The sequence below is a fragment of the Oryctolagus cuniculus genome, chromosome 20 (genome assembly GCF_964237555.1).
Source record: "Oryctolagus cuniculus chromosome 20, mOryCun1.1, whole genome shotgun sequence".
Classification (NCBI taxonomy): Eukaryota; Metazoa; Chordata; class Mammalia; order Lagomorpha; family Leporidae; genus Oryctolagus; species Oryctolagus cuniculus.
In genome coordinates this window covers 46,964,693-46,986,612 of record NC_091451.1, presented here as the reverse complement: position 1 = coordinate 46,986,612, position 21,920 = coordinate 46,964,693, and the positions used below count along the sequence as shown (strand labels likewise).

At 70.3% G+C, this 21,920-nt stretch overlaps 2 protein-coding genes across 4 annotated transcripts; one reads left to right on the top strand and one right to left on the bottom strand.

Annotated features, from left to right (window-relative positions):
• The first annotated feature begins 215 nt into the window (after positions 1-215).
• AKT1 (AKT serine/threonine kinase 1) lies at positions 216-14,904 on the top strand. 2 transcript variants are annotated; one of them, XM_051829832.2, is made up of 14 exons: positions 216-355; positions 1,878-1,996; positions 8,850-8,978; positions 10,883-10,994; positions 11,084-11,231; positions 11,319-11,450; positions 11,522-11,587; positions 11,709-11,777; positions 11,886-12,011; positions 12,078-12,206; positions 13,089-13,303; positions 13,408-13,495; positions 14,098-14,200; positions 14,337-14,904. In XM_051829832.2, the coding sequence occupies exons 2-14, from the start codon at positions 1,951-1,953 to the stop codon at positions 14,414-14,416; spliced, it is 1,443 nt and encodes a 480-aa protein (XP_051685792.1). In that variant the 5' UTR covers positions 216-355; positions 1,878-1,950; the 3' UTR covers positions 14,417-14,904. The 2 variants fall into 2 exon arrangements, with proteins under 2 accessions (XP_051685792.1, XP_051685791.1); XM_051829831.2 differs by having other exon boundaries at positions 14,316-14,904.
• Positions 14,905-15,720: 816 nt separating this feature from the next.
• Positions 15,721-20,401, bottom strand: SIVA1 (SIVA1 apoptosis inducing factor). 2 transcript variants are annotated; one of them, XM_051829833.2, is made up of 4 exons: positions 20,197-20,401; positions 18,295-18,489; positions 17,348-17,504; positions 15,721-15,904 (listed from the first exon to the last, which is right to left on the bottom strand). In XM_051829833.2, exons 1-4 carry the CDS (start codon positions 20,312-20,314, stop codon positions 15,847-15,849), a joined length of 528 nt encoding a protein of 175 aa, XP_051685793.1. In that variant the 5' UTR covers positions 20,315-20,401; the 3' UTR covers positions 15,721-15,846. The 2 variants fall into 2 exon arrangements, with proteins under 2 accessions (XP_051685793.1, XP_069921554.1); XM_070065453.1 differs by having other exon boundaries at positions 18,295-18,594; positions 20,197-20,389.
• Between the last annotated feature and the right edge of the window lie 1,519 nt (positions 20,402-21,920).

Here is a 21,920-nt window from a genome sequence, read left to right as displayed (position 1 = left end):
GGCGCCCGGGGCGGCGGAGGCGGATGTGGGCGGGCGGCGCGGGCGCGGGGCGGGCGCGGGGCGGGGAGAGGGCGGGCCGGCGGCGGCGGGACCGAGCGCGGCGGGCGGCCGGCCCAGCGCAGCCAGCGCGGCCCGAGCGCGGGAGCAGGCGCCGAGCACCGAGCGCCGCGGGCACCGAGTGCGCAGCGGGCACGGGCACCGGACCGGCACCAGGCGGCGGCGCGAGTCCGGCCCGAGCAGCGCCCGCCGCGGCCTCCCGCCGGCCCCGCCCAGCGCCGGCCCGCGGGGATGCAGAGCGGCGGGCGCCGGAGGCCGCGGCCCGGCTAGGCCCCGCTCGCGCGGACGAGGCGGCCCGGTGAGTCCCGCCGCCGCCGGCCGCGCCCCCGCGGCCGAGCGCTTTGTTCCCGGCGGGCCGGCGCGGGCCGCGGCCTCCGGCGTGGAGGGCGGGGGCAGGAAGTGGCCGAGCGAGGCCTGGGCGTGGAGGGCGCGGAGCGGGCGGTCGCGCGGGAGGCGCCCCAGCCGGCGCCCGGGTGCGGGCCGGCGGCCCCGGCCTCCTCGTGACCTTGGGGAGGCCTGGGCCCGGAGGAGGGGCGCCGCAGGGCCCGGGGCCGTGGGCAGTCGGCCAGCGAGGCAGCGGGCCGAGGCTGTGCTCCGAGGGGAGGGAGAGGGTCGCGGACCACCGGCCTTCAAGTTCTTAAGGGGTGGGGTCGGGAGGCCTGGGACAGAAAGCTGTGGGCGGCGGCTCCGTGCCCAGGCTGCCCCATCAGGGGCCTGCGTGCCTCGCGGCCGGGCTGCTTCCTGTTTGGAGTGGGCTGTGGAGGTGCTGCCAGCGTCCAGAGGCCGGGCCCGGGTGTGGCCAGGGCGCCCGGTCAGCTGGGGGTCCTGGGACAGCTGGCGAGCTTGTCCCCGGCTGGCCTGGCCCCAGACAGCTGCTCTTGCCTGCGCTGAGCCCCCCACCCAAGTGCAGGGCCTGGTGCCCCCTCCCGGGAGAACACCGCAGGGCCGAGGGGCTCGGTCTGCAGCGGCTGGGACTTGAGGAGCCATGGCGGCCTCAGTGGCGCGTGCCGCGGGAAGTGGGGTCCCCGTGCCGGCTTCTGTGTGGGCTACGCCACGCTGCGTGCTCTCGGTGATGGCCAGCAGCAGGCCTTGGGCGGAGGCTGGGGGGCTGTCCAGAGGTCTTTGCGTCCAGCCCTCTGCCTCGGCCACGCCCACGAGGTCCCAGCGCCCTGGCCTCGAGGTGTCTTCCCCCAGGCACGCTCACTTCCCTGCGGCCCTGGGCCTCTTCCTGGTGTGGCCTGGACACGGGCTGTGGGGCCTCGGCACAGCACAGCGTGGCCCTGGAGGGCCAGAGAGGTGGCCTGGCCGGAGAGCCCCCAGTGGGCCGCATCCCCGGCCGTCCTGGGGGGCGGTTCTGCCTGGCCTGAGGCCCCCAGGGCTGCGCTCCCGGCAGGCCTGTGCCAGATGCTTGTGCCTGGGGTGCCCAGAGCCCGGGAGCTGGGCATGGAGGGTTGCGGCGTCACGGCAGCCACCTTGTGAGCGTGGGGACTGTGGCTCTGTAACTGCCTTATGCCGGGTGCTGCTCCCCAGCAGGTGTGAGCCGTTCTGTGTGCCCAGCGCCCGGTGTGCGGCCTGGCACAGCCGAGATGCCTGGTACATGGGCCGGAGAATGCCGTGGAGCCGGGGGGGGGCTCTTCCTGGGGAGGTTTCCCTGTCGCCCGAGCTGCACTGCTGGGGAGGGGCCAGAGCGCTGAGTGAGACCCCCCACCCCGGGGATGGGAGGGCCAGCTTTGTACACGGGCTGGGGCCCAGGGCACGCGGAGGGGACCCGTGGGCCGGGGCCTGGGGGCTCACACCTCACACTCGCTTGCTTCTTCCAGAGCCTCGGGCCGGGCCAGCTGGGGCCAGGAGAGCCGTCTGCGCTGACGGCGCGTGCGGCCGGAGCCGGGCACCATGAACGCCGTGAGCATCGTGAAGGAGGGCTGGCTGCACAAGCGAGGTCCGTGTGCGAGCTCCGCGGGGCGGGGCGGGGCGGGGTGCGGGCGGCCGGCCGGGCAGCACCGGCCCAGCTCCCCCACAGCTGCCAGCCCTCCCGGCTTTCCTGGAAGGCGAGGGCGGTGCAGGGCCCCACACGCTGCCTGCCCGGGGCAGTGCCCAGGGGCTCCTTGGCCTGCTGGGAGGGGGGCTGGGCGCTCAGAGCCCTCCCGCGGGGGAACTCTCCCGCAGGGGAGCCCCAGACCCAGAGAGGGCACCGAGGGCCCACGAGGCGGACGGCAGTCCCCACAGAGCAGGCCCAGGCCCAGGCCCCGGGGGGCAAGGAAAGAACCCAGACGAGAGGCCAGGGCCGAGGCTGCGCCCCGCTGTTTGCGGGGGAGTGGGCGCCGGGCAGCAGGGGTGGGCTGCAGGCCCACCGGAACCCCTTGCCCGTCTTCCTGCCAAGGCCCCCACCCCGCAGTGCCACCCCGGGCGTCCCACCTCCCCAGCCAGCCGCTCTCCAAGCCTGGGCTGCCGTCTGGTCCCTGGGACTTGGGTGTCAGTCCTCGGCCCCGGGGTGGCACTGGCCAGCTGGGCTCGGCCGCAGTGGCCTCCATGGTGTGCCTCTGCCAGGGGCTGGGTGGGGACGGCCCGCGGGGCAGCCAAGAGAGGGCTTGGACCTCACCCTGTCCATCAGTCAACTGCCTGGGCCTCCGTTTCCCTGTTTCCAGGGGTCAGGGTGGGGCTGGTGGAGAGGAGAGAGTGGCTCGTGGGGTCCAGCCAGCCGGCACCCTCCCGGCCCTGCTCGCAGCCTCCTCCTGCTTCCACAGGTGGACATCGCGCCCTGGCCTGCCCTCAGAGGCGCCCCCGCCCCGGCCCCTTGGGGCCCGTCGTGGCACTCGGCACCGGCAGCACTGTCTTGGCTCCAGCCCTTTTGCCTTGCCTGGGCTGAGGCCAGCGGGGCCGTGTTGGGCTGACCCTCCCAGTCTGTACGTGCTTGGGCCTAGCTGGGGGCGGGGAGGGGGTGCCCCAGTGACTCCCCACCCCTCTGTGTGGCCCGGGGGTGGCATGGGCCTGGCCCTCTGCCCAGTGTCTACCCTTCCGCACCCTGGGTCCTGCCCAGGGCCTGGAGCTCCTTGCTTGTTGGCTGAGCCCAAGGCAACCGTCCCACCATGGCTGCCGTGGCCTCTGGGGGCTGGGGTGGGTGCAGGAGGGGCACGGGTCCTAGGTGTGCTTTGGGCTGAGGCGCTGGGGCCCGCTTGGCCCTGCGTGGACCCAGCGTGGCTTCCCGTCTGGGACTGAGTCCCAGAGACACGGGGGCTCCCTGGTTTTGAAGGTTGGCTGCTGCTGTTTTGTTTTATTGCTTTATTTTATTTTAGAAAAAACATTTATTTATTTATTTGAAAGGCAGAGTTAGAAAGAGAGAGAGAGCTTCTATCCGCTGGTTCACTCCTCAAATGGCTGCAACAGCTGGCGCTGTGTGGATCTGAAGCCAGGAGCCAGGTGCTTCTCCTGGTCTCCCATGGGGTGCAGGGCCCAAGCACTTGGGCCATCCTCCACTGCACTCCCTGGCCACAGCAGAGAGTTGGATCGGAAGTGGAGCAGCCGGGACTAGAACTGGTGCTCCTATGGGATGCCGGCACTGCAGGCAGCAGCTTTTCCCGCCACACCACAGCGCCAGCCCTGGTTATTTTAAAACACTTGTTAGGAAGAGGAGGACAGGGCTCGCTCCCCCAGTGCCCATGGTGGTGGACTGGGGTTTCAGTCCAGGACTCCCGCGTGAGTGCGGGGACCCGGTCCCCTGAGCCGCCACTGCTGCCTTCCTGGGGTCGAAGTCAGGGCTCCCGTGTGGGATGTGAGCGTCTTAACCACGAGGCCAACTCGCCCTAGGTCGACAGTTTCTAAATAACCAGCGCTGGGCCGGGCCGTGGGTCTGGCTGGACGTGGCCCGAGCCTGGGTTTCGGACGCCACAGGCTTCTGTGCGGCTGTCTGGGGCTGGGGTCCTCCCCCAGAGCCTGGCCCACCCCTGCCCGCGTGCTCTGGTGCTGCTGGGCCCCAGCCATGCTTACGGCTGTCCCCAGTGTCCCCTGATGCAGGACAGCCTGGGGCATCTCCTGGGGGAAGCTGGCCCGTGGTTGGTGTGGGCTCCACGGTCCCCTGCCTGGCACACGCGTGTATGTCCCAGCCCCAGTTAACGTGACCCACGGGAGCCACACACCTGGGCCCTGGAGCTCACACAGGGTGCAGTCTCGGGCACATTCGAGGTCCTGCCGCGTCCCTGCCCTGCCCGTTCTCCCACCGACTTCGGAGTTGCAGGCCCCGGCATGGGTCCTCCCCACCCCGGGGTGCTCTCTGCTGCAGGCCTGGCCAGGGCCCCTCCCACCTCCCTCAGTTGCTGTGTGCAGGTGCAGGCTGCTGCGCTGGGGAGAGGGTCCCGGACACTGTCCAGGGGCCTGGGGGCGGGGGCTGTGCGGGCGGAGGTGGGGCTGCCCGTGCCTCCGTTTCCCTGGCTGGCAGGTGAGAGTCTGCAGGTGGCCCTGCCGTGGCTGTGGGCAGCAGTGTTGCGCAGTGCCTGGGGACAGGGGAGGGGGGAGGGTGTGTGCAGAGGACGCCCTGAGGGAGGGCCGAGGGGGCGTGGACTGCATGGCAGCCACGGCGCGTGGTGCGAGGCTGTGGCCGGCTTGGCTGGCTGGTGTTGGGCCCAACTTCCTGTTCTGTGAGTGCGTTCAGTTCTCCCTCCAAAAACAAACAACAAAAGAGGAAGCAGGGGCGGGGTGGGGGCGGGGCTTACAGCTGGCCCCTGCCCTGGACTCCCGGGGCTGCTGGCCACTGAAGGGCAGTGCTCCGGCCTGTGTCCTGCTCACTGGTTCCGTATGGACCGTCTGAGGGGGCAGGAGCCCAGGGAGGAGAAGGCAGTGGGGACATAGCCCTGGGACCCCCAAGCTGCTGGGGGCCAGGGCGGTCTCTGCTGCCCCAGGGGGAGAGGGGCGGGGTGTGAGTGGGGCAGTCCCATGCCACGCCCAGCTTCCACCCCCCACCCAGGGGCCTGGCCGGTTGCACGAGGCCAGTTCCTGGAAGTGCCGTGGGAGGGTGCGCAGAGGGAACAGGCGCGGCTGGCCAGGCCTCCCGGGACAGCTCCCAGGGCTGTCCTCCACTCACTCCACGTGGCCGAGAGAGGCTCTAGCTGGGCTGGACCCTCCCTGGGCCCCGGGAAGCTCCTGGGAGCTGTGCGCCCACCCAGCACCCAGCACGGGGGCTCCCTGTTACCCGGCCTTGGGTGTGGGTCCTCAGAACCCAGGTGTGGGACTCGGGACTGGATTCTCAGCCCCCTGCCCGAGCCCCGGGTACCCCCAAGGTCAGGTGCTCAGCACAGGGCCTCCTGGGCCCGGCAGGGGGCTGTGGGTGCATGGTGGGCCCCAGTGGGGGGTAGGGGTGAGGCCTTGGGCTGGGCAGGGCCACCACCTGCCCCAGGTGTGGCCCCACCTTGGGAGGCAGAGATCCCGCCTCGGTGCCCCTGGGGAGGCGGCCCTCGGGGCAGCTGCTGGCCGGTGAGGACCCGTGTCTGAGGGAGGCCACTCCGTGCCGCTGCTCGGACCCCATCTCTCTGCTTGCTTGGGGCTGTCTGTACTCTTGGCCCGGATCCAGGCCAGGAGGTATCCCCTGGGGATGTTCCGGAAGCCCCCAGCACGGCCAGGGCAGCAGCCCCTCCCCAGGAACGGACAGACGGGGTCAGCTGGTCGTCCGGCAGACCTGGGCTCACTCCCCTGGCCGGCCTGACCAGGTCGGGTCCCCCTTGTGGGAAGGCTCGGCTGGGCCGTCCCTCTTGTCACAAGCCAACGAGTGGCCTGGGCTGGGCCGTGCTGGCTTCAGGCTGCAGCGAGGCCAGCGCACGTCAGACACGGAGGGTCGTGGGCAGGTGAGCAGGAAGCCTGCCCCAGGGAGGAGATGGGAGCCACGGAGCGGGCAGCCCAGGGGCCTCACCCGGAGGGTGATGGGACACGCCGGGCCACCAGAGGTTCAGTGACGGATGAGGCTGAGGTGGGGTGGGCGTCCAGGCGAGGGTAGAGGAGCCCACAGCCCCCGGCACCTCCACAAGGTGGTGCCCGGCTGTGTCCTCTCCTGCGTCCGAGTGTCCTCTGGTCAACTCCACCCGCCTTGCCTGCCTGGTAGGGGGGCTTCCTGGGAGGGTGGGACAGGCCCGAGGCTGGCAGAGAGGTGGGCCTGGCGGTGCCAGCCCCTGCCGGGCCGGAGTGGCACTGCTCACCCTCCCCTGAGGACCTGGGCCGGGAACGCAGCGCTGGGCAGCTGGGCAGCTCCCCGAGGGCTGGTGGCCTTGGTCAGACTGGCCCGGTGCCTGCTGCGGTGAGGGGCACAGGGACCCCCGCAGGCAGTGGTGGCCACCAGCAGGCCCTCTGCTCAATGTGCCGGAGAAGGTGAAGGCGCGGCAGCTGTCGGCAGGATGGATGTGCTGGCGGCGGGGGACCGCAGGCCTGCTGGGGCTCACTTCGCTGTGGAGAGACAGCCCGGTGCTGCCTGGCACCCTGCCAGCCTGCACCCGCCGCCGCGCAAAGTGCCAGCCCAGCAGTTTGCTGGGGACCGGGAGCGTCCAGAGGATGTGCGTGGAGGTGGGGACGCGGCTCCAGCCCGTCAGAGCCGGGCAGCGTGGACCCCGAGACTGCCCCCGGCCACGTCGGTACTGGCTGTGAGCTCGCACAGGCTGGGCCTTGCGCAGGCCCATCCTGTCCCCAAGCATTGTGTGGTGTCCCCGAGGCCAGAGCTGACCCAGGCCGGGTCGCAGGAAGCTAGCTAACCCTGTCACCCTGCTAAGGGCAGCCATCCCCTTCTCCCTGTCCCGGGCATGGTGGCCTGGAGCCTGGACAGGACCTGGGGCTCCGTGCAGCACCTCAGGGGCCACCACTGTGCTCCCAGCCCAGGGCTGGGTTCCAGGCTGTCCTGCAGGTGGGCCGGCCAGCAGTGGGGCGGGAGCGGGTCCCACCCGGGCATCTGCACCTCCTGATGGCAGCGCCTGGCTGGACCTGCCTAGAGGGCAGCTGAGCCTGCTGGAGAGGCCCTGGGTGGAGCCTGGCACCGCCACAGGTCTGAAGGGGGGGGGGGGCGCTGAGGAGACCCTGCGCTGGGCGCCAGTCGCTCCCTGCCAGAGGCCCAGGCCCCTCTGGACCTCGGGGTGGGCAGGTGCCAGTCTGCAGGTGTGCAGTGGCCTCTGCCCCCACCCTGGCGGGGCCGGGGGTCTCAGGTCCCACGTTGCTTTGGCTGAACTTAAGACGAGGGCTGTAGCCCAGGCACGGCGAGCACTGTGGGTCCCCATGGGCCTGCCTGGCCGGACGCAGAGGCAGAGGTGTCCCTCGGCCTGCTCCTGGCCCCCGTGGAGGGGTCTGTGTGCTGAGGGCAGCCCCCTCACCGACACTGGGGGTGGGGGCCCTGTGTGTGCCGTGTGGCGCAGGACCGAGATGGATTTCTGGGGCGCGCGCGGGTGCTCATCAGTCTCCCCGCTCGCTCAGCGTCCTGGGGAGCGGCAGCTGGTGGGATGGCAGGCACTCCATCAGGGGCCGACAGCTCCAGACTGGCGTGCAGGCGGGTGGGCACGGCGCCGGGCGGCCCGGGACGGGGGGGCTGTGCAGCCCCCAGAGCCCGCTCCGCTCGCCCCCTGGAGCCCCTGCCTGCCCCCACCTGCCCAGAGGGGGTGCCTGTGGTGGGCTGGAGCCTCTTCCCTGAGGGTCGCCCTTTGCTCCTGCCAGAGGCCCCGGTGGCCCCAGCCTGGCGGGGCGGGGTGGGGGCTGCCTCCAGGCTCTCCCAGGGGGGTCCTGGGTGGGGAGGGCGGCTGGCCCCAGGACCCTGCATACAACCCCTCCCAGCTGTGGGGGGCACCCTCATGAGGGGGCAGAACCTTGTCCTTCCCCCAAAGCAGCCCCCGCCGCACCTGAGCGACCGCCCCCTGCATTGTGGGGTGGGGCCTGTTAGCTGGCCTGCCCCCCTGGGCATCGGGGTGTGGCCTTACTCCACTGCTCTGGTCCTGCTGGTGGGCTGGCTGGAATCAGGCCCACCCCAGTCCAGGCACAGTAAGCACCCAGGGGTGCTTGGGGGGGCCTCTTAGAGCCCTGGGCTGTGAGGGGGGTGGCTGGGGTGCAGGTCCCAGCCCAGCCCGGGGCTTCCGGGTCCCATCTGCAAGTGTGTCCAGGACCAGGGTGCAGAGTGGCAGCTGCCGGGCACCTGGGGAGGGAGGGCCACTGCCCTGAGTGCCTTGCCCAGGGGACGCCTGCCGACCCGTGTCCTCTGAGCTCCTCTGGGGGTGGCCTGTCCCTGTGTCGTCCCCAGCTCTCAGCCCACAGTGAAGCAGCTGCCTAATTAGCAACTTCCCTGTCGTTCAGACTCTGTGCTCGGCAAAATGTAAATGAGGCGTTTTCTCGGGTGTCAGTGTGAAAAATGGCGCAGCGCGGCTCCACGGAGCATCTGCCGTGTCCCCGAGCGCCGCGGTACTGGGGGAGTCGGCCCCCGCGCCTGGACCAGGGGCTGTCCCAGGGTGGGCGGCAGCTCTGCCCTCGGCCCCAGGACTGTGCTGCTGGCCCTTCCTTGCCAGTGCCAGGCTCTGTCCTCTTGGCTGGAGGCCGGCTCAGGCCAGCAGCCACACCCTGGAGCCTGGGTGCCCGGCCAGTGCCTGAGCTGGGCACCAGCTGACCTACTGCCTCCCCCTCCAGGAAGGCCAGGTAGGTGGGCCCAGGCCTCCTCCCCGTGTCCCAGGTGTGCAGGTGGGCCTGGCCCCTTTCCGGCGCAGCGAGCCTGCCTTCCCGTCCCCCACCCTCTGCCTGGCGTAGCTGGCCAGCGACCTGGACAGGGGCCCTCACCGCCTGTGTCCTCACAGGGGAGTACATCAAGACCTGGCGGCCACGCTACTTCCTCCTCAAGACTGATGGCACCTTCATCGGCTACAAGGAGCGGCCACAGGACGTGGAGCAGCGCGAGTCCCCACTCAACAACTTCTCTGTGGCACGTAAGTGTCCCCTCGGCCACTCCGGGTTGGACGTGGGGCGGTGCCTGGAGTGGTCCGTGCCCTGTGGGACTGGGGGCCAGCCCTGGCTGGCGGGGGCCTGGGCCAAGCTGCATGGCTGTCCTGTGGAGCTGTTCCCTGAGCCTCCTGCCCAGAGGGGACAGCTCGGGCTATAGGGAGCCTCCAGGCTCTCCCAGGGGGGTCCTGGGTGGGGAGGGCTGCTGGCCCTAGGACCCTGCATACAACCCCTCCCAGCTGTGGGGGGCACCCTCAAAGCTGGCCAGTGCCACTTTTTCCCCTGCCTGGCTCCCCAGTTGTCCCTCCCACGATGCTGGCTGGGGCCGGGCAGGTCCACTGCCACTTTCTACCACCTGGCAGCCCAGCTCTGCCCTGGGGCTGGCCTGGGGCAGCTGGGGGCGATGGGCCTGCCAGCCGTGGGCCTCTGGGTTCTGCCCCTCCCTCTCCTTGGCCAGCACCCTGGGGTCCTCTGGCCCCTGGCCTTCAAGGGCCACCCAGGTTCTGGTTTGGGGGCTGCAGGGAGGTCTGGCACAGGTGGCTCGACCTGGGCGTCGCCCTGCCTGTGGGCATCTGCGTGGGGATGGGCTGCGGCACTGGCTGCTGGGTCATCCCTCCCGGGGCCCACTCTGTGCTAGAGGAGGGGCCTGGCCGTGGGGATTCCCGTGAGCCCCAAATGCCACCCTCCCCGGCCTCAGGCCCAGCTTCCTGGGCCGGAGGCCACCAAGGAGGCGCAGGCCAGTTCCCTGGAAGCCTTGCTATGCCCGCTGTGGGGGTGAGGCAGGAGGGGCCTCTGCAGAGGAGCCCATGGGGGCAGCGCCAGCCGGGGGCAGGGGGCGCTGCCTGGCCAGGGCGAGAGCCAGCGTGTGTGTGCGGAGGGCCTGTGTCCAGGGGCTCTGCCTTGTGGGAGGACCGAGTGAGCTTCCTGCCCGCACAGACACAGGCCGCCTCCCACCAGGCTGGGCCCCGGGCCCCCACGCAGCCCCTCGCCCGGCAGACCTGGCCCTCGTGGTTGCCAGGGTGCTGGTGCTGGAATGCACACGCTCCCCGGCTGTGGGCGTGCGTGCTACAGGCACACGTGTGGCAGGCGTGCGTGTTCCAGGGGCGTGTACTGTAGGTGTGCGTGTTCCAGGCGCGTGTACTGTAGATGTGCATGTTCTAGGCGTGTGTACTGTAGGTGTGCGTGTTCCAGGGGCGTGTACTGTAGGTGTGCGTGTTCCAGGCGCGTGTACTGTAGGTGTGCATGTTCTAGGCGTGTGTACTGTAGGTGTGCGTGTTCCAGGCGTGTGTACTGGACTTCCGGTCAGGGTCTCCCAGCGACAACTCGGGGGCCGAGGAGATGGAGGTGTCCCTGGCGTGCATGTTCCAGGCGTGTGTACTATAGGTGTGTGTGTGTGTTCCAGGCGTGTGTACTATAGGTGTGTGTGTGTGTTCCAGGCGTGTGTACTGTAGGTGTGTGTGTGTGTTCCAGGCGTGTGTACTGTAGGCGTGTGTGCTCCAGGCGTGCTGCAGCTGTGGCTGTGGCAACAGCAGGGCGTTCTCGCCCCTCCTTGGGCCTGGGCACCCCTTGCCCTCCAAGGCCTTGGAAGGTGACAGTGACCTGCCTCGCCCCAGCCCCAGCCTTGTGGGCAGGGGAAGAAGTGGCACCTGGCCAGCTTGGAGGGGATGTGCGCAGGGGCCTGGGCCGGCAGCCTCCCTGTAGCCTGAGCTGGAGGAGGGCCCTGGGTAGTCTGGGGCTCAGACGCTTAGGGAGGGACCGTGGCGGGGGCTCACTCCCCCCGAGCAGAATGTTCAAACTGGAGTGGGGCGGGAAACAGCCTGGAGGAGGGGAGTGGGGCCTCCTGGGGCCAGCGGGGGCAGGAGCTGATGGGCACCCCCGGCCCTGCCCCCAGAATGCCAGCTGATGAAGACGGAGCGGCCGCGGCCCAACACCTTCATCATCCGCTGCCTGCAGTGGACCACGGTCATCGAGCGCACCTTCCACGTGGAGACCCCCGAGGAGCGGTACGCACACTGCTGGCCCGGGGAAGCTGGGGCACAGCCCCGCTGCGTGCCCCCGGCAGCTGTGACCGCTGGCCCCCCGACCCCTGCAGGGAGGAGTGGACGACTGCCATCCAGACGGTGGCCGACGGGCTCAAGAAGCAGGAGGAGGACACGATGGACTTCCGGTCAGGGTCTCCCAGTGACAACTCGGGGGCCGAGGAGATGGAGGTGTCCCTGGCCAAGCCCAAGCATCGTGTGGTGAGGCTCCGGCTCTTCCCGGTGCCCCGGGCCAGCGGCGGTGGGCAGGCGCCGCTGACCCCGCTGACCCGCCTGCGCACCCCGCAGACCATGAACGAGTTTGAGTACCTGAAGCTGCTGGGCAAGGGCACCTTTGGGAAGGTGATCCTGGTGAAGGAGAAGGCCACGGGCCGCTACTACGCCATGAAGATCCTGAAGAAAGAGGTCATCGTGGCCAAGGTGGGCGGGGCCGGGGCGGGGCCGGCGCGGGGTGGGCGGGGCCGGCGCGCGCTCACCCGCCCGCCTTGCAGGATGAGGTGGCGCACACGCTCACGGAGAACCGCGTGCTGCAGAACTCCAGGCACCCCTTCCTCACGGTGAGTGCGGGCCCTGCGCGGGCGGGGCCCGACCCTCGCCGGGACGTCCGGGGATGTCGGGGTGGGGGAGCCTCCTGGGGGGCTCCGGCGCCGTCCCACCCGCCTTGGCTCTGCCCCGCAGGCCCTCAAGTACTCTTTCCAGACGCATGACCGCCTCTGCTTTGTCATGGAGTACGCCAACGGGGGCGAGGTAGGGCCGGCGGGGGCGGGGCCCGGGGGAGGGGCGGGGCGGGGGCGGGCCCTCGGGGGGCAGGGGGCGGGGCGGGCGGGCCCGGCGCCTCAGCCCCCTCCCCCGCAGCTCTTCTTCCACCTGTCCCGCGAGCGCGTCTTCTCCGAGGAGCGGGCCCGCTTCTACGGCGCCGAGATCGTGTCGGCGCTGGACTACCTGCACTCGGAGAAGAACGTGGTGTACCGCGACCTCAAGGTGCGCCCCGCGGGCCGGCGGGGGGCGGGCCGGGCCGGGCCCCGCTGACCGCCCCTCCCCGCGCAGCTGGAGAACCTCATGCTGGACAAGGACGGGCACATCAGGATCACGGACTTCGGGCTGTGCAAGGAGGGCATCAAGGACGGCGCCACCATGAAGACCTTCTGCGGGACGCCCGAGTACCTGGCCCCTGAGGTGCTGCGCGGCCGCGCACCGCGGCCACCCGACCTGGGCACGCTGGGACCCCACATCCATCCCCCGACCTGGGCACACTGGGACCCCACATCCATCCCCTGACATGGGCACGCTGGGACCCCACGTCTGTCCCTGTGTGCACCTCCTGACCCCCTGGGCACGCTGTGACCCCATGTCCATCCCCCAACCTGGGCACACTGGGACCCCTCGTCTGTCCCCTGACCTGGGCGTGCAGTGGCCCCCTGTCCACCCCTGACCTGGGCACGCTGGGACCCCACGTCTGTCCCCCAACCTGGGCGTGCAGTTACCCCATGACCACCCCTGACCTGGGCACGCTGGGACTGCATGTCCATCCCCCGACCTGGGCACGCTGTGACCCCTCGTCTGTCCCGACCTGGGCGTGCAGTTACCCCCTGTCCACCCCTGACCTGGGCACACTGGGACCCCACATCCATCCCCTGACCTGGGCACGCTGGGACCCCACGTCTGTCCCCCAACCTGGGCGTGCAGTTACCCCATGACCACCCCTGACCTGGGCACGCTGGGACTGCATGTCCATCCCCCGACCTGGGCACGCTGTGACCCCTCGTCTGTCCCGACCTGGGCGTGCAGTTACCCCCTGTCCACCCCTGACCTGGGCACACTGGGACTGCATGTCCACCCCTGACCTGGGCACGCTGGGACCCCACGTCCATCCCCCAATCTGGGCACACTGGGACCCCTCGTCTGTCCCCTGACCTGGGCGTGCAGTGGCCCCCTGTCCACCCCTGACCTGGGCACACTGGGACTGCATGTCCACCCCTGACCTGGGCACGCTGGGACCCCACGTCCATCCCCCGACCTGGGCACGCTGTGACCCCACGCTCCCTCCGCCCTGCGTAGGTGCTGGAGGACAACGACTACGGCCGGGCGGTGGACTGGTGGGGGCTGGGCGTGGTCATGTACGAGATGATGTGCGGCCGCCTGCCCTTCTACAACCAGGACCACGAGAAGCTGTTCGAGCTCATCCTCATGGAGGAGATCCGCTTCCCGCGCACGCTGGGCCCCGAGGCCAAGGCCCTGCTCGCCGGGCTGCTCAAGAAGGACCCCAAGCAGCGGTGAGGCCGCCCTGGGCTTGGCGGCCCTGGGCTCCGCCGTGCGGCGGCGGGGGCACGGTGGGGGGAGCCCTGGCCTGAGCCCTGAGCCCGCTTCCCGCCCCCAGGCTCGGCGGGGGCTCCGAGGACGCCAAGGAGATCATGCGGCACCGCTTCTTCTCCGGCATCGTGTGGCAGGACGTGTACGAGAAGAAGGTGCGGCCTGTGGGCGCCCCCGTGGCACCTGCCGCGTGACAGGCAGCCCAGCTCGCACAGGGACGGGGCAGTGCCCACCTGTGTGCAGGGCGTGTGTCCATCTGCCCCTCACCTCCCGTCTCGGTCACGCAAGGCCAGCGGGGCTGGGTCTGCCCTCGCCTCGGGCCCTGTGCCGACCCCACCACCCCCAGCCCTGCTGTCCAGGGGCGTGGGGGCCCTGAGGGGTTGCGTGGGGGCAGCTCACGTCACGTCACCCCAGGCCTGCGTGCTCTCCGGTCCTCTGCCGGCCAGCTCTGTGGCGTGGTCTGAGGCAGGGTGGGCTCATCTCATCCACTTGCCCCCCAGCCCCCTCCCTCTGTCCCTTCCCAATTCAAAAGGAAGCAGCAGCAGAAGCAAGACGGGGGAGGGGGGCTGACGCGTCCACCTGGGCTGCACCGCCGCCCGCAGGGGCCCTGTGGGCACCGCTCTGCTCCTTGGCAGGGGGTGTCCAGCGCCCTGGGTCGGCCCCAGCAGGTTTGGGGAGCCATGAGGAGCTGGGTTCACCGGGTCCGCGTGTCCTGGGGGCACAGGCCAGGCCAATGACTGCCCTGCCCTGCCCGCAGCTGAGCCCGCCCTTCAAGCCTCAAGTCACCTCCGAGACGGACACCAGGTATTTTGATGAGGAGTTCACGGCCCAGATGATCACCATCACGCCGCCTGACCAAGGTGAGGCTGCGCCGCCCACCGCCTCCGCCCAGACACGCGTGCTCGGGGTGGGGCCGTGTGCCGAGGGCTGGGTCTCCACCTCCAGGTGTGGGCCCTGCCTCGGTGTCCCCGGCAGTGCCCTGTCCCTGCCCCGCAGATGACAGCATGGAGTGCGTGGACAGCGAGCGCAGGCCGCACTTCCCCCAGTTCTCCTACTCGGCCAGCGGCACGGCCTGAGTGGCCGCTGGGGGAGGACGGAGCCTAGCCGCGACCGTGCAGAGGCCCTCCTGTCCAGCTGTGAGCAGCGGGAGCCACGCTGTCCCTCCCAGCGCACGGGGGAGCTGTCCTGCGGTCCTTAATTTATTTCATCCAGTCTGCTGCAAGGGCCAGCGCCCTGCCCCCCCCAGCGGGACAGCAGTGCCTGGAGGACTGCCCTGGGCGGGGCCTGGGGAGGGCGGGGCCTTGCAACAGGAAGGGGTGTGGCCTTTGCCCACATCCCCGCCCCCTCCTGTCGGGGCGCCGGGCGTCCACGGGCGTCCCCTCCTCGCAACTCCAGCAGCACCTGCCCTCAGATGCTTCTGTCCCCGCTGCGCCCGGCCCCCACCCTCGCCCCTCAGGGCCAGATGCTGGCACCGTGCCACGTGTTTTTAACCTTCAACCTTAGTATTTTTACTATGAAATACGAAACAGTCCCTCCAAATTCTTCAATAAAAACTGCTTTTCAAGTTGGTGGTCCATCTGCTGGGTGGGGGGGGAGCCCTGTCCCAGGGCAGACACTCCCCCAGCCCCGGGGGAGGGATCGAGACGCTGACCTGCCCTGTCCCCTCGAGTCCAACTCACCCGGCTTCCCCTCAGCCTGAGGGCGCCGCCTAGGCGGCATGGCCACCTCCACCTGCTGTCCCCTGGGCACAGCGCCTGGCCACAGCCAAGCAGGAGGCCCTAGGGAGTGACCTGCTACAGGTCAGCGCCGGACAGAGCAGGTGGGGGGCCGAGGCTGCCCTCAGTCACAAGCCAGCTCAGCCCACAGGATGCGCTGATGGCGACACCTGGTGGCCACCCAACGCCATCAGCACTGGCACGGTTGTGGGCCCGGCACTGGCGGGTGGGTAAGGACAGGGGCTGGCTCTGCCCTCAGGCACTCCAGGACACGGGGCACTGCCCACGTCCACTGGAGACAGTGGACCCCATGCCCTGTGTCCCGCCCCCGTGGGCAGCATAGCGTCTGGCGGCGGCTGCATGGTGTGGGTTCTGGGTCAGGTGGGGGCGGCCAGACGGGTGCAAGACGCCCCTCCTGAGGGGCCTCTGGATGTATCCAGTCTGGGAGGGGCTGGCCTCAAGGGGATGCACGTGGGACGGAGGCCTGAGGCTGCCACGGCCTCCTGGCTGTCTCAGGTGCCCGGGGCTGGCGCGCAGTGCACATCTGTAGGAGCTCCTGGGGAGGGGGCAGGTGCACGGAGCCCCTGGGTCTGGGGGCCTGGCGGCGGCTCCTGCACCTCTCACTGCCCCTGCACAGTCCCAGCCCACACACTTCACGAGGACGGTTAGCACAAACATAAAGGGGTTCATTCGCTTCCGTCATCAGAGTACAAAACAGCATACAAAAGCCCCCCACCCCCACCCTGCTCTTCGGTGTGAACGCAGGCGCCGGCACAACGACCCCACGGTCCTCAGGCTTCGAGCATGGCGCAGCCGGGGCACAGCGCCTTCTCGTCCACGTCACCGAAGCTGCAGCACCACCGGGAGCAAGAGGCAGGGTTAGGAACAGGCAGCCCCCGGGTGAAGTCCCTAGAGCGAGCCCAGTCCCACGCGGAGGAAGGCTGGGGAGGGCGGCCTCAGGCCCGACTCGGACCTGGACTATGGCCCGGGCTCCACCCGGGCCCTGGCTGCGGCGCAGCTGACTGCCCGCGGGCGGCCTGCCCTGGGGTTCCCACAGAAACCCCGGAAGCCCTGGTGGGGCTCACGGCACCGCGGCTTCCGTCTAGGACGGCCTCTTCTGGGTAAAGGTCAGGAGACCTCCAGTCAGAGAGACACTGGCCCCCAGAGAGCCGGTGGCACACAGCCCAGGCCAGGCCGGGTCACAGGGGCCCCTGCCTGGGAGCTGCCACAACACAGTGGGCCCGGCTTGGTCAAACCAGAGCTGCAGGGGAACGTGCTGTCCACCGCTCACAGGTGCCCTGCCCTGTCCTGGTCTGTCCTGGCCTCCGGCCTGGTTTCTCAGCCTGGCTGTGCCAGGCTGGCTTGGGGCTTGCCGCAAGTTTATCTGTGAAGCGGGCAGCGCCCACCTCCTGGGCAGTACTGCGGTGCGGTCAGTGGTCACCTGGATGTCTCGACCTCAGTTCTAGGGGCGTCTGGGGAAGAGGAAGCAGAAGGAGGCTGGGAGGAAGCTGGTGTGCGGGTCCCTCGAGGGTGCCGGCCACAGGGGCTGCAGGAGGGCTCCCCCGCCCTGCTCAGTGCCTGCCCAGCAAGACGGCCTCCGCGGCTCAGAGCCAGAGATGGGCTGGGCTGGTGGGGACGGAGGAGGAGCCTGCCTGTGCCCAGCCCAGCCCCGGCCTTGAAGGCACAGCTTGCTCCACTCGGTGTCAGGCCCAGGAACCGGCCAGGCACAGGGCGTCACCCCGCCTCTGCCTCGCCACACAGATCCTAACGCTGCTGGGAGAAGTAGCTCGTGGCAGCTCTGCGGCGTGGACGCGGGTGACAGGCAGGCACAGCCGCGAGGGTGCGGCTGTCTCCCCCAGCACACCAGCAGGGAGAACTGGAGCCAGCGCGTGTAGATGCACGCACACGCATGCACGCAGACACACGTGTGCACGAGGCTGAGCAGAAGTCCCTGATGAGGCCGCAGGCTCCTGGCCTTGGCCTGGCCCAGCCCTGGCCACTGTGGCCCACTCTGTAACTCTGCCTTTCAAATAAATACATCTTTTAAAAAAAAAACTGAGACGTGCACTTCCCCCCCAGTCCTCAACAACAAGCAGAACACCACTGAGCAAGCTGTTGTCCAAGGCGCCGCCCACCCCGCCCGGCCCCGCCCCGCCCGGCGCCGCCCACCCCGCCTGGCCCCGCCCACCCTGCCCCGCCCGCCCCGCCCGGCCCCCCCCCCCCCCCCCCCCCGGCGCCGCCCCACCCGCCCCGCCCCACCCCGGCTCCCCGGCATGCATGGCGGACACTTACTCCACAAGGCCGCACAGGGCGCAGGCCACGGCGCCGCAGCCCCAGCAGGTGCGCACACAGCGCTCACACAGAGCCCGCTCGCACTGGCCGCACGCCGCCTTGCCGTCCACGGCGCGCACACACGACGAGCAGGCGACGGGTGCTGCCCTGCACGGGTCTGCAGAGGGAACGGAACGGCAGGGGTCAGTCCCGGAGGGAGGCTGGGAGGGACTGGGGGCTGAGGGGCTCCCACGTCCCGCCCACCTGAGGGCAGAGGGCTCTAACCCCGCCCCGGCCCCTTCTCCTGTTGGATCCTTTGACAACCACTGTGTCCTAGAGGGAGCCCAGCGCGGGAGGACTCCCCTCCGTGCCCCGGCTCAGGGTGGCCGGCCCCTCCAGCGGCTAACAGAGGCTTGGGAGGCCTGGAGGTGCAGGCCTGTGTGAGTGTTCAGTGTGGACCTCGCGTCTACGTACCTCGCAGAGGGACAGTGAGGAGACGGGGAGGGCTCCTCCAGCCGCTGCCTCACTCCCCAGGTGCTCACACACCCAGCTGGGCCAGGCCGGAGTCAGGAGCCGGGGCTCCATCGGGGCCTCCCACGTCCCTGGCAGTGACCCACGTTCTTGAGCCACCACCCGCCGCCTCCCAGGAAGCTGGGTCACAGGGGAGGGCGAAGGGAGGGGCGGGACGCGGTGTCCAGGCCGTGGCTGCCCGAGCCTGCGCTTTGTACAGTGACACAGGTGACCTCTGAGGGCTGGGCCCCACCCGCACGCGGGCCTGAGACTGAGAAGCCGCCTGACCACGTCCAGGCTGGCAGTCAATGGGGTCAGACCTCCCGGGACGGCTTCCCCAGGCTCTGGGCTGGACGCCCGCGGGCAGGGCAGGGGCAGGGGCGGCCCAGACCACGTGGTCCTGTGTCACACTGCTGACCCTCAGTGCCATAGCCAGAAGTGCTGTCGGTACCACTCACCAGCTTCGGGGGCCTGGGCCCGGCTCCTGACCAGACGGCCGTCTGGTCCAATCAGCATCTGTCCCCGTGCAGGCCGAGGGGCCCCCGTGGGGCCGGGCTGTGGGGACTCTGGCAGGTGAACAATGGCACAGCCTTCATCCCACGTGCGGTCCATGTAGGCCTGGGCCCCGCGGAAGAGGAGTTGCCTGGTCCTCTCTGGAAAGACAGGGCATCCCACGTGTCCAGCTGTGCAGAGAGCGCCCCGGCACAGCCACAGCCCACGCGTGTCCACCTGCGCACAGCCACACCTCACGTGTCCACCTGTGCAGTGTGCAGAGAGAGCCCATCACAGCCACACCCCACGTGGTCACCTGCGCAGAGCCACACCCCACATGATCACCTGCCCAGAGCCACACCCCACACGTGTCCACCTGCCCAGAGCCACACCCCACGTGGTCACCTGCCCAGAGCCACACCCCACGTGGTCACCTGCGCAGAGCCACACCCCACGTGGTCACCTGCCCAGAGCCACACCCCACATGGTCACCTGCCCAGAGCCACACCCCACGTGGTCACCTGCCCAGAGCCACACCCCACGTGGTCACCTGCCCAGAGCCACACCCCACGTGTGTCCACCTGCCCAGAGCCACACCCCACGTGTCCACCTGCGCAGAGCCACACCCCACGTGTCCACCTGCCCAGAGCCACACCCCACGTGGTCACCTGCGCAGCCTGCACAGACCCGGCACAGCCAGCTCACCCTCCAGCCTCCCCGGACCCCACCACCACCCAGCAGCCCGGCCCACGCTGCTCCTCCAGGATCGTTCTGGACGCGGGAAGGCCCTGTGCTGGCGCAGGCTCCTTCTCCCGAGCACGATCCCAGAGCTGTGCCCGGCCTCTCCCCAGCTCTCCCGTCTGCGCCCGGGGCCCTCAGAACCGGCAGCAGCTGGGCCCACAGCCCGGCCCGCGCACAGCCCGACGCGTGTATCCCAGAGCCCTGTGCCCTCTGTGGGCCTCGGGCACCCACTGCCCAGGAGCTGAAGAGGCCACCGGGCTCCTTCACAAAGGGGAAGCTGGTGGCCCCCCCAGAGCAGCGACAGGGAATGCAGGCGGCGGCTGAGGGCCCAGCACACCTGCGCCCCTCCCCCATGCATAGGGCGGGGTCTCGCGACGAGGTCAATCCCGCACCGGCAGGGGCAGGTGCCTGCCCACTGCCTCGCTCTTCCCCTGCTGGGTGCTGACCCTGCACGTCCTTGCAGAGGGCACACACGGCCGTAAAGCCAACCTGCCCCGAGTGTCACTCGTCCTGTCATCTGCATGGCCCCGTTTCAGTTTGCCACCCGCGCCACGGAAGCTGGGCGAGGCGCGCAAGAGGGCCAGGGTCTCTCGAGGCGGCTGCTCGCTCCCAGTCCCCGGGCCCCGCTCCATCTGCCCTACAGGTACAAAGTTGTGTGCCCACCCCAGCCAAGGCAGGCCCTGCGGACCGGGGCCCTCACGGTGCCACTCCTCCTGCGCCCCGGCTGACCCCACTCAGCCCGCGCGCCCCCCACCAGGCAGCCCTGCCCACCTCTGGGCCCTCTGGCAGGCAGGGTGCGTCCATGAGCACCTGCGGCTCACCCTGTCCCGCACGTCCCACTCCTCGCCCTCTCCCGGGGCCTTCGGGGCACAGCCCGGGCATCCCCGCAGGGCACAACCCAGCGGACACGCCCGCGGGAGGGGCGGCCGCACGACCGGGCTGCGCGGAGCAGGTGGACGCACACTGACCCCAACCCCGGCCGTGGACGGCTCGCTTCCCGCGGCCTCCCAGCTCCCAGGGCGCCGGGTCAGCACGCAGGCCCGCTCAGCCGCCGCCCAGCGCGGACGCGGCGGCCACTCGGCTCCAGGCCGTCACGCGATTCCCGTCAGCACCCGCCCGAAACTCACCAAAGATTCCCCGCGAGTAGCGCTCGGCGCACACGCCACGGCCCAGCTCCCTCGGGCCCACGCGCACCTTGAGCTGCAGCGGGGCCGCGTCCGCGAACGGACAGCTCCGCTTGGGCATGGCCACGGGGCTGCAGGGCGCAGCTCCGCCGCGCCCGCGCGTTTGGCGCGGCCCGTGATGTCACAACCGCGCGCCCCCACCGGGGCCAGGCCGGGGGCGCGGCAAAGGCGCAGCACGGGATAGGCCAAGGGAGAACAAGGGGGCGGGACTCGTGCGAGACGCGGCGCTCACAGGCCAGAGCCAGGTCGGGGGCGGGCCTCTTGCGGCGAGGAGCGGGACTCCGCGGCGCGGGAAAGGCCTCGGGCGAGGAGGAGTGCAGGAGGGGCCGTGGGGCGGGGGCGGGACTTGTGGCTCTGGGGCGGGACCCGTGAGAATTGCGGCACAGGATAGGCCGGGAGCCATGCTGGGGGCGGGGCTCTGTCCGGGCGAGGGGCGGGATAGGCCCGGGCTAGCTTGGGCGGGAAGAGCCGGAGGGCTCAGGATTTCTGATTTGGTCCCTCCTGCGGCAGAGACGGCTTAGATTTCCTCGTTTACGTCGTTAAAAGTTTTTATTAGCTTATTCGAAAGGCCGACTGGGGACGCAGCGCTCCCAACGCCGGCCGCGTCCTCAGCGGGCGGCGCGGACGCTAGCGCCTGTGCTCCTGGCGGGAGTGGGCTCGGGAGCCGGCGCTGGGCCCTCACCTGGCCTGGCGCTGGGCCGTGCGCGCCGGGCTCCCGAGGGGCGGCCACCCCCGCCCGGCTCGCGCTGGTGCTCCGCTGAGCCCCGGCCCTGCTTCGCCCAGCGCTGGGCAGAACCGCGGACCTCGGGGCCAGGGAGGCTCCGCCGGCCCCGCACGGGACCCCGAGTGCTGACCAGGGCCCTCCCGCACTGAGGGGCGCTGCGGGCCAGGCCCTTCCGCACGCGCGCTTCCGGCACTTGAAGGGGGGGGTGGTGACCGCAGCACGTGAACTGGGGCGGAGGGGACTGCAGCCTGGGGGGGGAGACTGCAGCCTGGGGGGGACTGCAGCAGGTGAGGGGGGACTGCAGCGGGGGGGGGGGAGTGCAGCAGGTGGGGGGGCTGCAGCCTGGGGGGGAGTGCAGCAGGTGGGGGGGCTGCAGCCTGGGAGGGGGAGTGCAGCCTGGGGGGGGGAATGCAGCCTGTGAGGGGGACTGCAGCAGGTGGGGGGCTACAGCAGTGAACGGGGTGGAGGGACCACAGCGGGTGCCCTGGGGGGTGCACAGCTTGGGCACACCCGGTTTCAAGCCCTGTGTTCAGAACTGGTCTCAGTGGGGGACACAGAGGCTGCCCTGCCCCGGGGGAGGGGAGCCCTGGACCAGGTGCTGCTGGGAACCAGCATTTGCTCAATGGCATCACCTGCCCAGGCTGCCGTTGGTGCGGGAGGGGTCGGCGCTGCGGCACGGCACAGCAGGTTAACGCCCTGGCCTGAAGCGCCAGCATCCAATACGGCTGCCGGTTGGAGTCCCGGCTGCTCTTCCGATCCAGCTCTCTGCCGTGGCCTGGGAGGGCAGTGGAAGATGGCCCAAGTGCTTGGGCCCTGCACCCCCATGGGAGACCAGGAGGAAGCTCCTGGCTCCTGAGTTCAGCTCAGCTCAGCTCCGGCCGTTGCGGCCATTTGGGGAGTGAACCAGCGGATGGAAGACCTCTCTCTGTGTGTCTCTATCTCT

Bases quoted from the DNA above. Each gene is read 5' to 3' on its own strand.
- AKT1 (XM_051829831.2), top strand. From the start codon at position 1,951: ATGAACGCCGTGAGCATCGTGAAGGAGGGCTGGCTGCACAAGCGAG. The intron at 1,997-8,849 runs GTCCGTGTGCGA...GTGTCCTCACAG, and splicing joins GGGCTGGCTGCACAAGCGAG to GGGAGTACATCAAGACCTGG. The intron at 14,201-14,315 runs GTGAGGCTGCGC...TGTCCCCGGCAG, and splicing joins CATCACGCCGCCTGACCAAG to TGCCCTGTCCCTGCCCCGCA.
- SIVA1 (XM_070065453.1), bottom strand. From the start codon at position 20,314: ATGCCCAAGCGGAGCTGTCCGTTCGCGGACGCGGCCCCGCTGCAGCTC. The intron at 18,595-20,196 runs GTGAGTTTCGGG...CACACTGCACAG, and splicing joins CTACTCGCGGGGAATCTTTG to GTGGACACGTGAGGTGTGGC. The intron at 15,905-17,347 runs GTAAGTGTCCGC...GTGGTGCTGCAG, and splicing joins GCCCTGTGCGGCCTTGTGGA to CTTCGGTGACGTGGACGAGA.